Source organism: Salmo salar, chromosome 15 (genome assembly GCF_965601325.2).
Source record: "Salmo salar chromosome 15, fSalSal1, whole genome shotgun sequence".
Classification (NCBI taxonomy): domain Eukaryota; kingdom Metazoa; phylum Chordata; class Actinopteri; order Salmoniformes; family Salmonidae; genus Salmo; species Salmo salar.
Genome location: NC_138305.1, coordinates 65373846 through 65386549, shown reverse-complemented (window position 1 = coordinate 65386549; position 12704 = coordinate 65373846). Strand labels below are relative to the sequence as shown.

The 12704-nt window shown below is 42.9% G+C and overlaps 1 protein-coding gene across 1 annotated transcript in view; it reads left to right on the top strand.

Moving 5' to 3' along the window:
* The window catches only part of LOC106571867 (prickle-like protein 2), a 113857-nt gene that overhangs the window by 74807 nt on the left and 26346 nt on the right, over positions 1-12704 (top strand). The window contains exon 2 of the mRNA XM_014145380.3: positions 211-393. Within this exon, the coding sequence (XP_014000855.2) occupies positions 262-393 (132 nt within the window). The 5' untranslated portion in view covers positions 211-261. The remainder of the gene's footprint in view (positions 1-210; positions 394-12704) is intronic.

Sequence of the window (12704 nt, the reverse complement as noted above, 5' to 3'; positions counted from 1 at the left end):
AGCCTGTAGTCTAGAATACTAATTATTCTATCTCTCTATTTCTCTCACACTCTTTTCACTTTCTCTTTTTCCCTCTCCTCTCTCTCTCTTGCTCTCTCTCGCACGCTCCCTTTTTCCCTCTCTCCCTCTCTCTCTCTCTCCCTCTCTTTCGCTCTCTCTCTCTCTCCCTCTCCCTCTCCCTCTCCTTTCTCTTGCACTCTCTGCTAAAAGAAGACTGGTGACCACTCTAAGAGTCCCAGTGAGGAGCATGTGGTGAGGGCCATGTCTCTGGAGATGGAGAAGAGTGTCACTAAGTTGATGTACGACTTCCAGAGGAACTCTACTTCTGACGACGACTCAGGCTGCGCGCTGGAGGAATACGCCTGGGTGCCCCCTGGCCTCAGCCCTGAACAGGTACACTACCCACCTCTCTGTTACCCCCTCTTTTGTACCCCTTTTTTCTCATTCTCTTACACTGCTGACTACACCCCTCGGTCTCAGCCCTGAACAGGTACACAACCCAATTCTGACCTCTTTAACCCAACTAACCACTAATCTAGCCACGCACATGCCTCTTCAAGTCTCCTATGTCCTACCACAGTTTTCTAAACCCTGGCTGAAACAAATTGAACTATATTTGTCACAACAGTCCAATTATTTGTAGCTGTGTGTGGATTCATTGATTGGTAAACGAGCAGCAGAACTGATGATAAATTCATTTGCAATCCCCTCGGTCATGCGCTGAGTGCCACGTGTGGTTTGAGGAGAGAAGAATAGAGGAGAAAAAGACAGAAACCATGACCAAACTGAAGATGACCTGGAGGATAATCCGTGGAATGCATTGTCTGAAGGACATGAAAATATGAAAGTAATGAAATTATGGTTGTATTTTGTATTTTGTGGGCGGCAGGTAGCCTAGTGGTTAGAACATTTGCCGAGTAACCGAAAGGTTGCTGGAGCGAATCCCCGAGCTGACAAGGTAAAAATATGTCATTATGCTCCTGAACAAGGCAGTTAAGCCACTGTTCCCAGATTGGCCGTCATTGTAAATAAGAATTAGTTCTTAACTGACTTGACTAGTTAAATAAAGGTTCAAAAATACAAATTTACATTTCAGTGGTCTTTAATTCTTTGTTACTTTTATATTTTTTATTTTAACTTGTTTAAATTAAAACTGCATTGTTGGTTAAGGGCTTGTAAGTAAGCATTTCACCTGTTGTATTCGGCGGTGTGACAAATAACATTTGATTTGATTGAAAATACTCAGTTTAGATCATTTTTAACTATAACATGTATTCTAAATGTAAACCAGTCAGGTTTCAGACCTGGTCATAGCACCATCTATGCTACTTCTTTGGATCTGTCTAAAGCATTGAACACAGTAGAACACTCATTACCTATTCACAGGCTTTCATCAATTGGTCTGAACCAGGCAACATGTAGATGGTTTGAAAAATAATTTAAGGACAGAACACATAATAAAGGGTGTCCCACAGGGATCGGTTCTTGGTACGGTTCTTTTCACTATTTACATGAAAGGGGAAAGGGGGATACCTAGTCAGTTTTACTGTCACGTTCCTCGTATTCTCCCTCATCGGAAGATATGTCGAAATCACTCGATGACCAATACGCAGCGGGTTGACTGTTCCACATCATATTTATTATAGATGGAAACGACAAAACAAAATAAACACGCAAAGGAGAAAGGTGACAGTTTCACAGGTGAAACGAAACACAGTGCAAAATACAATTACCAACAAACACACAGACAAACACACCCTACTAATATAGGACTCCCAATCAAAGGCAACTCAACACACCTGCCTTCAATTGAGAGTCCAGCACCCAACCTACACATAGAAAACCTAACCTAGAACCTAACCCAACACTCACAACCCCACTATACCATAACCAAACATAACTCTGCCACGTCCTGACCAAATATAATACAAAAATACCTAAGTATATGGTCAGGACGTGACATTTACAACTGAATGCCTTCAACTGAAATGTGTCTTCCGCATTTAACCCAACCCCTCTGAATCAGAGAGGTGCGGTGGGCTGCCTTAAACAACATCAACGTCTTCGGTGCCTGGGGAACAGTGGGTTAACTGCCTTGTCTTGATTCGATCCAGCAACCTTTCAAACAATATTGGTTTACTGTATCTGTAATAATTCAAACTTTCACCTGTATGCAGATGACACTGTGGTGTCTGCTATTGCCCCCACAGCCGACCAGGCTCTGTCAGAGCTTCAATCTGACTTTATTGTAATCGTCTCAAATCCCTTCCTGTTGAACGTGGATCCAGGGAGTGCTTGGTTTGTTGTTTTGGAGAGTTTGTTGTTTTGAAAGTGTATTGGAAAGTTTCTTAGTAGCTAGATAACTTTTGAGTTTGGATCATGTGATGCAGTTAGCATCAGTAGCTGGGACTGCTACTCTCTGTCCAATGATCCTGCCAACCATGGCCGGGTCTGAGGAGCTATTTGGCATAGCATGATAGGCTAGCTAGCTGCCTATCATGCTAGCAGCCCATGACTGCAGCCCACAATGCGGTTAGTCATTGTGGCTGGGACCGCAGATTGTCCGGGTTTGTGGCTGTCTAGATCCCTGCTATTTGTTGTTGTTTTCAATCTTCCTTGTGACCTGCCCTGTCTGGAACTGCGAGGAGTACATGGTTTATAGCTACCATGACAAATACCAAAGCTGGCGGGAGTATGTTGAGGACAGGGGTGTTTCTCTATCACAGTTGAAGGATCTTTTAAACAAACACAAATAGTTCTACAAGCAGAAAATAGCTTCAAGTGTTTTGTCCAAATACTGGTGGATTCAACTAATAAAAGAATGGACAATCTGACCAGAGAGGTCCCGGATCTGAAGAAGAGTTTGCAGTTCTCCCAGGGTCAGCTCAATGAGTTGAAACAGGAAAACAGCAAGATGACGGCAATCTGTAAGTCAGTGAGAGAGGACATCAGTTCTGTGTGTGAATCCATGATAACAATGATGGAGAAATCAGATCTCGATGGACAATCAAGGCGCAACAACAAGGTTGTGGACGGAATTGCAGAATCTCCACATGAGACCTGAACGTAGTCTGAGGACAAAGTGAGAGAAATTATCTCTGAGAAATTGAAGATGGACCACAGGAAGATTGAGGTGGAGCGTGCCCATAGGGCTGGAAAACCCAGGCCGATAGTGATCAAGTTCCTGAGGTTCAAGGACAAGGTAGCTGTTCTGGTAAGAGCCAAGAACTTGAGAGGAATATATATTTTCCTCAACAAGGAGTATCGTGAAGCTGTGCACCAAAAGAGGAAATAACTTATCCCTGCCATGAAAGCTGCCAGAGCATGTGGGGACATTACTTACATCTACTATGACAGGCTCATTGTCCACTCTCCCTCCCAGAAGCCTGGAAGGGATGAGAGCCAAACCTATGGGTTCGTAGCTTCAACCCCGCAGCACACACACACACACACCAATTGATTAATGGACTGCTGAATGTATATATTTTTCTCTTACTTTTCCATATTATCTCTATCTCTGATAAGCTACCCAGGAAAGGGCTGAAAATAGCCCATATTAATATATGTAGCCTTAGAAATAATGTTAATAAAATCAATAACTTGCTAACTTAAGATAACATTCATATATTAGCCATTTCAGAGACTCACTTGGATAATTCACCTGATGATACAGCAGTAGCAATACAATGATATAACATCTCTGGAAGAGACCGAAATGCTTATCGAGCAGGTGTTGCTGTGTATATTCAGAGCCATATCCCTGTAATGCTTAGAGAAGGTCTTATGTCAAGTGTTATTGAAGTGCTGTAGTTGCAGGTTCACTTGGCACATCTAAAGCCTTTTCTTTTGTGGTGTCGCTATAGGCCACCAAGTGCTAACAGTCAGTATCTAGATAATATGTGTGACATGCTTGATGAATGAATGAATGAAAATCGCCAGTTGGCAACCTTATGGGATTAATTGACACAAATAAACATTCACTGTTGTAATCAAATCAAATACAATTTTATTTGTCACATGCTCCGAATACAACAGGTACCTTACAGTGAAATGCATACTTACAAGTCCTCAAAACCAACAATGCAGTTTTAAGAAAAAAAGTGTTTACAAAGTATTTACTAAAATAAACTGAAGTAAAACATTTTTTTTAAGTAAAGTATAGGTAGAGGTAAAGTTACTATGCATGGATAATAAACAGAGAGTAGCAGCAGCGTAAAAATGGGCGTGGGGGGTATTGCAAATAGTCCGGGTAGCCATTAGATTAACTGTTCAGCAGTCTTATGGCTTGGGGGTAGAAGCTGTTAACCTCCCTGGGCAAGGTGGGACGTTTGCGTCCCACCTAGTCAACAGCCAGTGGAATCGCGTCGCGCGAAATACAAATACTTCATAAATGTTATAACTTCAATTTCTCAAACATATGACTATTTTACACCATTTTATAGATACACTTCTCCTGAATCGAACCACGTTGTCCGATTTCAAAAAGGCTTTACAGCGAAAGCAAAACATTAGATTATGTTAGGCGAGTACCCTGCCAAAAATAATCACACAGCCATTTTCAAAGCAACTAGCATGCATCACAAATACCCAAAACACAGCTAAATGCTACTTCCTGAGTGGTATGATGGCTGCGTGGTCCCATGGTGTTTATTCATGCGTACTATTGTTTGTACAGATGAACGTGGTATCTTCAGGCATTTGCAAATTGCTCCCAAGGATGAACCAGACTTGTGGAGGTCTACCAGGTCTTGGCTGATTTCTTTGTATTTTCCCATGATGTCAAGCAAAGAGGCACTGAGTTTGAAGGTAGGCCTTGAAAAACAGCCACAGGTAGACCTCCAGTTGAATCAAATGACTATCAGAAGCTCCTAAAGCCATGACATCATTTTTGGGATTTTTCCAAGCTGTTTAAAGCATAGTCAACTTAGTGTAGGTAAACTTCTGACCCACTGGAATTGTGATACAGAGTATTATTAGTGAAATAATCTGTCTGTAAACAATTGTTGGAAAAATGACTTGTGTCATGCACAAAGTAGATGTCCTAACTGACTTGCCAAAACTATAGTTTGTTAACACGAAATTTGTGGAGTGGTTGAAAAAAGAGTTTTAATGACTTCAACCTAAGTGTATGTAAATTTCCGACTTCAACTGTATCATGGTAGAAAGGGCAGCAGAGGATATAATGACTTTCATTCTCTATTTCTTCGAGGTCACAATAGTTACATTGTCTTTCCTCTTCCATTTCACCACAATACCGACCTGTTTCAATAGGCAGAGGCAATATCCCTGATCTTACCTGTTCACATCTCTTGCTTTTAGATAGGTTATACATAATATATCTCTCACACACAAATTCCCCCTTAATCAAACAAAAGGTTCTCAATTTCGGTTCCTGATTAATCTCATCCACCCATTTTTTTCATATTGCATCAACAGTTGATTTTAAATAACATCTATGTTCCCCTTAATTTGTTTTCGTACAAATGTTCACAATCAGACTGTTGAAAAAAGTCAGACATTTCAGTTGCCCAGGTTCCCCCATTGAAAAAAACTTTACTAGCAATAGTGGCATATCCAACAGTCTATTCCAAAGTTTCACCATACACGCCTTCCATCTCATCTCACCTCACAGGGTTCCCAACCCATTTCCCCAGTTATTGCAAGTATAGGTGCAAACTTGTGGACACCTAAAAAGTAACGTACTTGATAGTGTATGTGATGTAAACAGAGAGGTCTACTTTCTTGGGGACCTGAATATTGACTGGTTTTCATCAAGATGGTCCCTAAAGAGTAAGCTTCTCACTGTAACCAGTGCCTGTAATCTGGTTCAGGTTATTAATCAACCTACCAGGGTGTTTACAAACACTACAGGAACAAGATCATCCACATGTATCGATCACATTTTTACTAATACTATAGAACTTTGTTCTAAAGCTGTATCCGTACCCATTGGATGCAGTTAACACAATATAGTGGCTATATCTACGAAAGCCAAAGTTCCAAAAGCTGGGCCTAAAATAGTGTATAAGAGATCATACAAAAGATTTTGCTGTGACTCTTATGTGGATAATGTTAAAAACATTTGTTGGTCTGATGTGATTAAAAAGAAGAAGAAACTGTGTTATGAAGCCAAGATCAATGATATAAAGAATGATAAATGAAATTATGGGCAGAAAGACAAATGTCATAGAATCAGATGGCTGATTAATCACAAAACCACTTGATTGGCAAAGTGGGCAAATTTAGGAAGGAAATGCCACAACGAACAGTGAACCATCATATTCATGCATAAAAAAAATTATAATGAAAGAAAAGCATTGCAATTTAGAATTTTGTAAAGTAAGTGTGGGATAGGTGGGGAAATGATTGTCAATAATGACAAACCTCCTGGCATTGACAACTTAGATGGAAAGCTATTGAGGATGGTAGCTGACTCTATATCCACTCCTATCTGTCATATCTTTAATCTGAGCCTAGAGGAAAGTCTTTGTCCTCAGGCCTGGAGGTAGGCCAAAGTCATTCCGCTACCCAAGACTGGTAAAGCGGCCTTTACTGGTTGTACCAGCAGACCTATCATCTTGTTGCCAGCTCTTAGCAAAATGTTGGAAAAAATAGTGTTTGACCAAATCCAATGCTATTTCTTTGTAAACAAATTAACAACAGACTTTCAGCATGCTAATAGAGAACTCAACATGTACTGCACTGACACAAATTACTGATGATTGGTTGAAAGAAATTGATAATAAAGGCATTGTGGGAGCTGTATTGTTATATTTCAGTGTAGCCTTTGATATTATTGACCATAACCGGTTGTTGGAAAAACGTATGTGTTATGGCTTTTCAACCACTGCCATCACGTCTTGCTCTTCATTGTAATCAGAGGGCTGATATAAGTACTATTCGTGCCTGTCTCTCTTGGCTAAGAGTTTAGAAGAGACTGACTGCCATCTTTTTATAAGTAATATTAATGTGTAGAAAATCGCAAATTATTCACATAGTCAACTTACATACAGCTCTGACACACACACACTTACCCCACCAGACATGCCACCAGGGGTCTTTTCACAGTCCCCAAATGCAGAACGAATTCAACAAAGTACTAATAAAATACAAAATACCAACGCAGAAAGCCTTTGTTGAACTGAAATTGGTATTTAATGCAGGTAAAACCAAGCGTATGTTATTTTCCAAATCATGTAAAAACATATCTGATGATTTGTGCATATGTACTTTCTATGGTGCCCTCATTGACCATGTTCCTGCTTATAAATATCTGGGCATCTGGACTGACAAAAGGTATCTTTCAAAAAGCATGTTGATGAGTTGGATAAGAAATTAAGAATTAAAATCGGCTTCTTCTATAGGAACAGGTCCTGTCTTTCCTTTAATTGCAGAAAACAAATCATTCAGTCAACATTCATTCTGGCTATTAACTATGACGATATGTCTATATGAATACAGCTGCCACTGTATTGAAGCCATTGGACGCAGTTTAACATTACGGGCGATAGGTTCAGTGCACATCATTGCATTTTGTATCAGAAAGTAGGCTGGTCTCTTTGAAGTCTCGTAGATTGATGCATGGCGCTCATTTAATTTATAAAGCCCTCTTGCATGAACTTCCACCATACCTAACCTCATTGTTAACCTTCAGACGTACAAGTTACCAGACCAGCACTCAGGGATGGCTAACCCTGAAGATCCCTTCAATCTCCACCAAATTAGGAAAATCTGCTTTAAGTTTTTTTGCGCCTCTCATGTGGAATGATCTCCAAAACTCCTTAAAGTAGGTGGAGTTTGTGCCTCTAGGGCAGGGGTCTCCAACAGGTTGATCACGAGCTACCAGTAGCTCACAGCCCACCTATGAGTAGCTCACCAAACAATTCCGAAAGTATATGCAATTTTTTATGTGTTCCATCGCAAATTGTCATAAACAAATCTCACACGTATCAGACACCGCAAGCTCCCAGCTACTATCTAAGGAACGCAACATTGACATTATCCCACCCCTGGTTACCCACTAATGGCTTAAAAAGCCAAACCTAACCAAATATCTGCCAATTCATTTCCAGCAATATTGTCCGTCTGTATGTGTGGTGTGGGCGTTTGTCTATCACTCTGTGTCTAGCCAGTTGATGTGATAAAACCGTCTTCTAGGTTGACAGAAATACTTTCCCCAAAACCTTCTCAATTAAATGATATCATTTGTATCTACTGAACAAAAATATAAATGCTTTATGCAACAATTTCAAAGATTTTACTGAGTTACCGTTCATAGGAAATCAGTCTATTAAAGTAAATTCATTTGGCCATAATCTATGGATTTTACATGACTGGGAATACAGAAAAGCATCTATTGTTCACAGATACCTTAAAAAAAGGTAGGAATCAGAAAATCAGTCAGTATCTGGTGTGACCACCATGTGCTTCATGCAGCGCAACACATCTCCTTCACATAGAGTTGATCAGACTGTTGATTGTGGCTTGTGGAATATTGTCCCACTCCTCTTCAATGGCTGTGCGAAGTTACTGGATGGTGACAGGAACTGGAACATGCTGTTGTACACGTCGATCCACAGCATCCCAAACATGCTCAATGAGTGAGAATGCAGACCATGGACGAACTGGGACATTTACTGCTTGCAGGAATTGTGTACAGATCCTTGCAACATGGGGCCGTGCAATATCATACTGAAACATGAGGTGATGGCGGCGGATAAATGGTACGACAATGGGCCTCAGGATATTGTCAAGGTATCTCTGTGCATTCAAAATGCAGTTGTGTTTGTTGTCCGAAGCTTATGCCTGCCCATACCATAACCCCACCGCCACCATGGGGCACTCTGTTCACAATGTTGATATTAGTAAGTCGCTTGCCCACACAACGCCATACTGCCACGCTGTCTGCCATCTGCCAGGTAAGGTTGAAACCGGGATTCATCCATATAGAGCACACTTCTCCAGCGTGCCAGTTGCCAACGAAGGTGAGCATTTGCCCACTAAAGCCGGTTAGGACGCCGAACTGCAGTCAGGTCAAGACCCTGGTGAGGATGATGATCATGCAGATGAGCTTCCCTGAGATGGTTTCTGACAGTTTGTGCAAAAATTCTTGGGTTGTGAAAACCCACAGTTTCATCAGCTTTCCAGGTGGCTGGTCTCAGACGATCCCGAAGGTAAAGAAGCTGGATGTGGAGGTCCTGGGCTGGCGTGATTACACATGGTCTGCAGTTTTGAGGCTGGTTGGACGTAGTACCAAATTCTCTGGCAACAGCTCTGGTGGACAGTCCTGCAGTCATCATGCCAATCTGTGGCATTGTGTTGTGTGACAAAATTGCACATTTTAGAGTGGCCTTTTATTGTCCCCAGCTTCAATTTTGTTGTTTCTCTATGAACTATTGTAATTCTGGGAGTGAAATACAAAACAAAAATTTATAACCAGGAATAATAAAACTGAGAAACAGAATTTGGAAAAATATAAAACAGAATTTGGGGAAAAAATCATAGATTTTATAGGGCCCCCCCCCTTACAGTTGTTTATTAACCATTATTTCACCAGGTATATTGACAGAAACATAGTACACTACTTTCTCTTGTACACTAAAGACCCGGGGTGGAGAGGAGAAGAGAAGGACGTACCTATTTGAAAGCTAAAAAAAAATTACTAGCTCGTCTTTTTTTTTTAAGTAGCTCTCATTCTAGGAGCGGTTGGAGACCCCTGTTCTAGGGCAATTCAGGTGGATGTTAAAGGGCTGAAGAATGTGTTTTGTTTTTCATGTTTTGTGTTTGCTTTCCATGTATTGTGTAATTGATGTGTACAGTATATACTGTAGCTATGTATAGTGTAATTGTTGTTTATTGATGTGTTCATGCAGGGCTCATATGCAAAAGAGACCGTGGTCTCAGCATGAATCCCTGGCTAAGTAATGGTTAAATCATATAATTTCATTTTATGCTGTTTGTTGGATTGCAATGTTTTTATTCGATCAGGAACAAAATTGGAACAAACTAAAGCATAAACTTCAAACACAGAGAGAAAATAGCACAGACACAAACATTCCTTGTATTTTTCATGGACGGGAGCTGTCCAGATGATGGAGAAATTAGTTCTCTGTTTGTTCTCAGGTCGATCAGGCTGAAGTTAAAACTCCTGTCTCCACATTAAAGTGCTGTACCTCCCGCCCTTGCTCGCTCGCTCCCTCGCTCGCTCCCGGGGCTCTGTTAATAGATGACAGGTTTTGCTGATGATAGTTATTTTATCCAGTCAACCATCTTGACAGGATGCTGATGGAAGCAGTGGCCTTTCTCTGAACCGACAGGAGATTAATGAAATCAAGACAACTTAGTTTGGCATCTACTGTTGCTAACGTGACTGTTTTCTACAGGATTGGAGAGCCTTAGTGTTTTGGTGCAATGCTAGCCCACATGAAAAATGCTATAGTATTCTATGGTATAAATACTGTAGTATTGCTATATTTATATACTATAGTATTCACTGTTGGGTTATTTCGGACTCTACTGTAGTATTTACTGTGTTTTTGCGGACATGACTGTAGTATACTGTAGTATTTACTGCAGTGTTTTTGCAGACATGACTGTATTATACTGTTGTATTTACTATACTGTTTTTGTTTTATTATGTTTGACATAGAAGTTGGGTCTTTCACATTTAGGAAACCTACTGGATAATTACTAAAATAGCACATTTTCCATAACCTGTAATTAGGTAGGACTGGCGTCTGAATGGATAGTTCATGTCACGTCCTGACCAGCAGAGGGAGTAATTGTATTATATTTGGTCAGGACGTGGCAGAGGGGTATTTGTTTCATATGGTTCAGGTTGTGTGTGTTATTTAAGGGGTGTTTGATTTATTTAGTCTGGGGTTTGAGTATTGTTCTAGTGTTGGTTTTCTATGGTTTATCTAGTTGTTCTGTTTCTTTGTTAGTCTGTGTGGCTCCCGATCAGGAACAGCTGTATGTCGTTGTTCCTGATTGGGAGTCATATATTAGGTGTGTGTTTTTCACTTGGGTTTGTGGGTTGTTGTCTTTAGCACTGCTGCTTTATGTTAGCCTGCTAAACTGTACCTGTCGTTTCTGATTTTCTTGTTTTTTCATGTTCACGTTGTTTAATAAATTAATGATGAGCACTCAACCCGCTGCGTATTGGTCCACCTTTTCCGACAGTGATTTCTCTATATCTTCAGACGAAGAGGAGCGTTATAGAACAACCCACCAAACAAAGACCAAGCAGCGGAGGAAGGAGCAGCAGGTGGAGTATATGGACTATAGAGAGAGGTGGACTTGGGAGGAGATTCTGGATGGGGCTGGAACTTGGCACTAGGCTGGGGAATACCGTCGCCCAAGGGAAGAGATAGAGGAGGCCAAGGCAGAGAGGCGTTGGTATGAGGCCAGGAACGCGCTGATGGATAAGCACGAGAGGCACCCCCAATAATTTTTTTGGGGGGGGCACACGGGTAGTTTGGCTAGGCCAAGGAAGAGCCATAAGCCAGCTACCCGTGCAACATGGGAGCGTATGGAGGAGCGTATGGAGTGGAGGGCGTCGTGTTTTGCTGAAGTGCGCATGATCTCGCCCATACGCACGCACAGTCCGGTGCGAGTTATTCCAGCCCCTCGCAGATGCTGTGCTAGAGTGGGCATCCAGCCTGGTAGGAGGATGCCTGCGCAGCGCGTCTGGTCACTGGTACGCCTCCTAGGACCAGGCTACCCTACTCCCGCTCTACGCACGGCAACCATCAGGCCCCTGCACTGCCCAGTTCGCCCTGTACCAGCACTCCGCACGTACAGGGCTACTAGTTCCATCCAGCCAGGACGGGTGGTGCAGGAGGTGCGTTCAAGACCGCCTGTGCGCCTCCATGGTCCGGTGTTTCCAGTTCCTGTCTCTCGTGCTGACCCGGAAGTGCGAACCTCTAGTCTGGCACGTCCAGTACCAGCACCACGTATCAAGCTTCCAGTGAGTCAGCCTAGTCCTATTCAGCCTGTTCCCGCTCCTCGCACTAACCATGGGGTGCGTGTTCTGAAACTGGCAGTTCCAGCACCACGCATCAGGCTTCTAGTGCGTAATAGTATTTCCTCTCGGCCGGTTCCTGCTTCCCGCACTAGCCCTAGGGTGCGTGTCTCCAGCCTGGTACCTCCTCTACCAGCCCCACGCATCAGGCTTCCAGTGCGTCAGCCCAGCCTCGAGAGTCCGGAGACAGTGCCCCGTCCAGAGTCTCCAGCAACAGTGCCTCGTCCAGAGTGTCCGGCAACAGTGCCTCGTCCAGAGTGTCCGGGCAACAATGCCTCGTCCAGAGTGTCCGGCAACAGTGCCTCGTCCAGAGTGTCCGGCAACAGTGCCTCGTCCAGAGTGTCCGGCAACAGTGCCTCGTCCAGAGTGTCCGGCAACAGTGCCTCGTCCAGAGTGTCCGGCAACAGTGCCTCGTCCAGAGTGTCCGGCAACAGTTCCTCGTCCAGAGTGTCCGGAACCGGGGGAGACGGCCCACTGACCGGAACTGGGGGAGACGGCCCACTGTCCGGAACCGGGGGAGACGGCCCACTGTCCGGAACCGGGGGAGACTGCATGCGACCCGGAACCGGGTGAGTCTGCCTGCGACCCGGAACCGGGTGAGTCTGCCCGCGACCCGGAACCGGGTGAGATTGAAATTAACTATGAACCGGGTGAGTCTGCCTACAGCTTTGAACCTAATGAG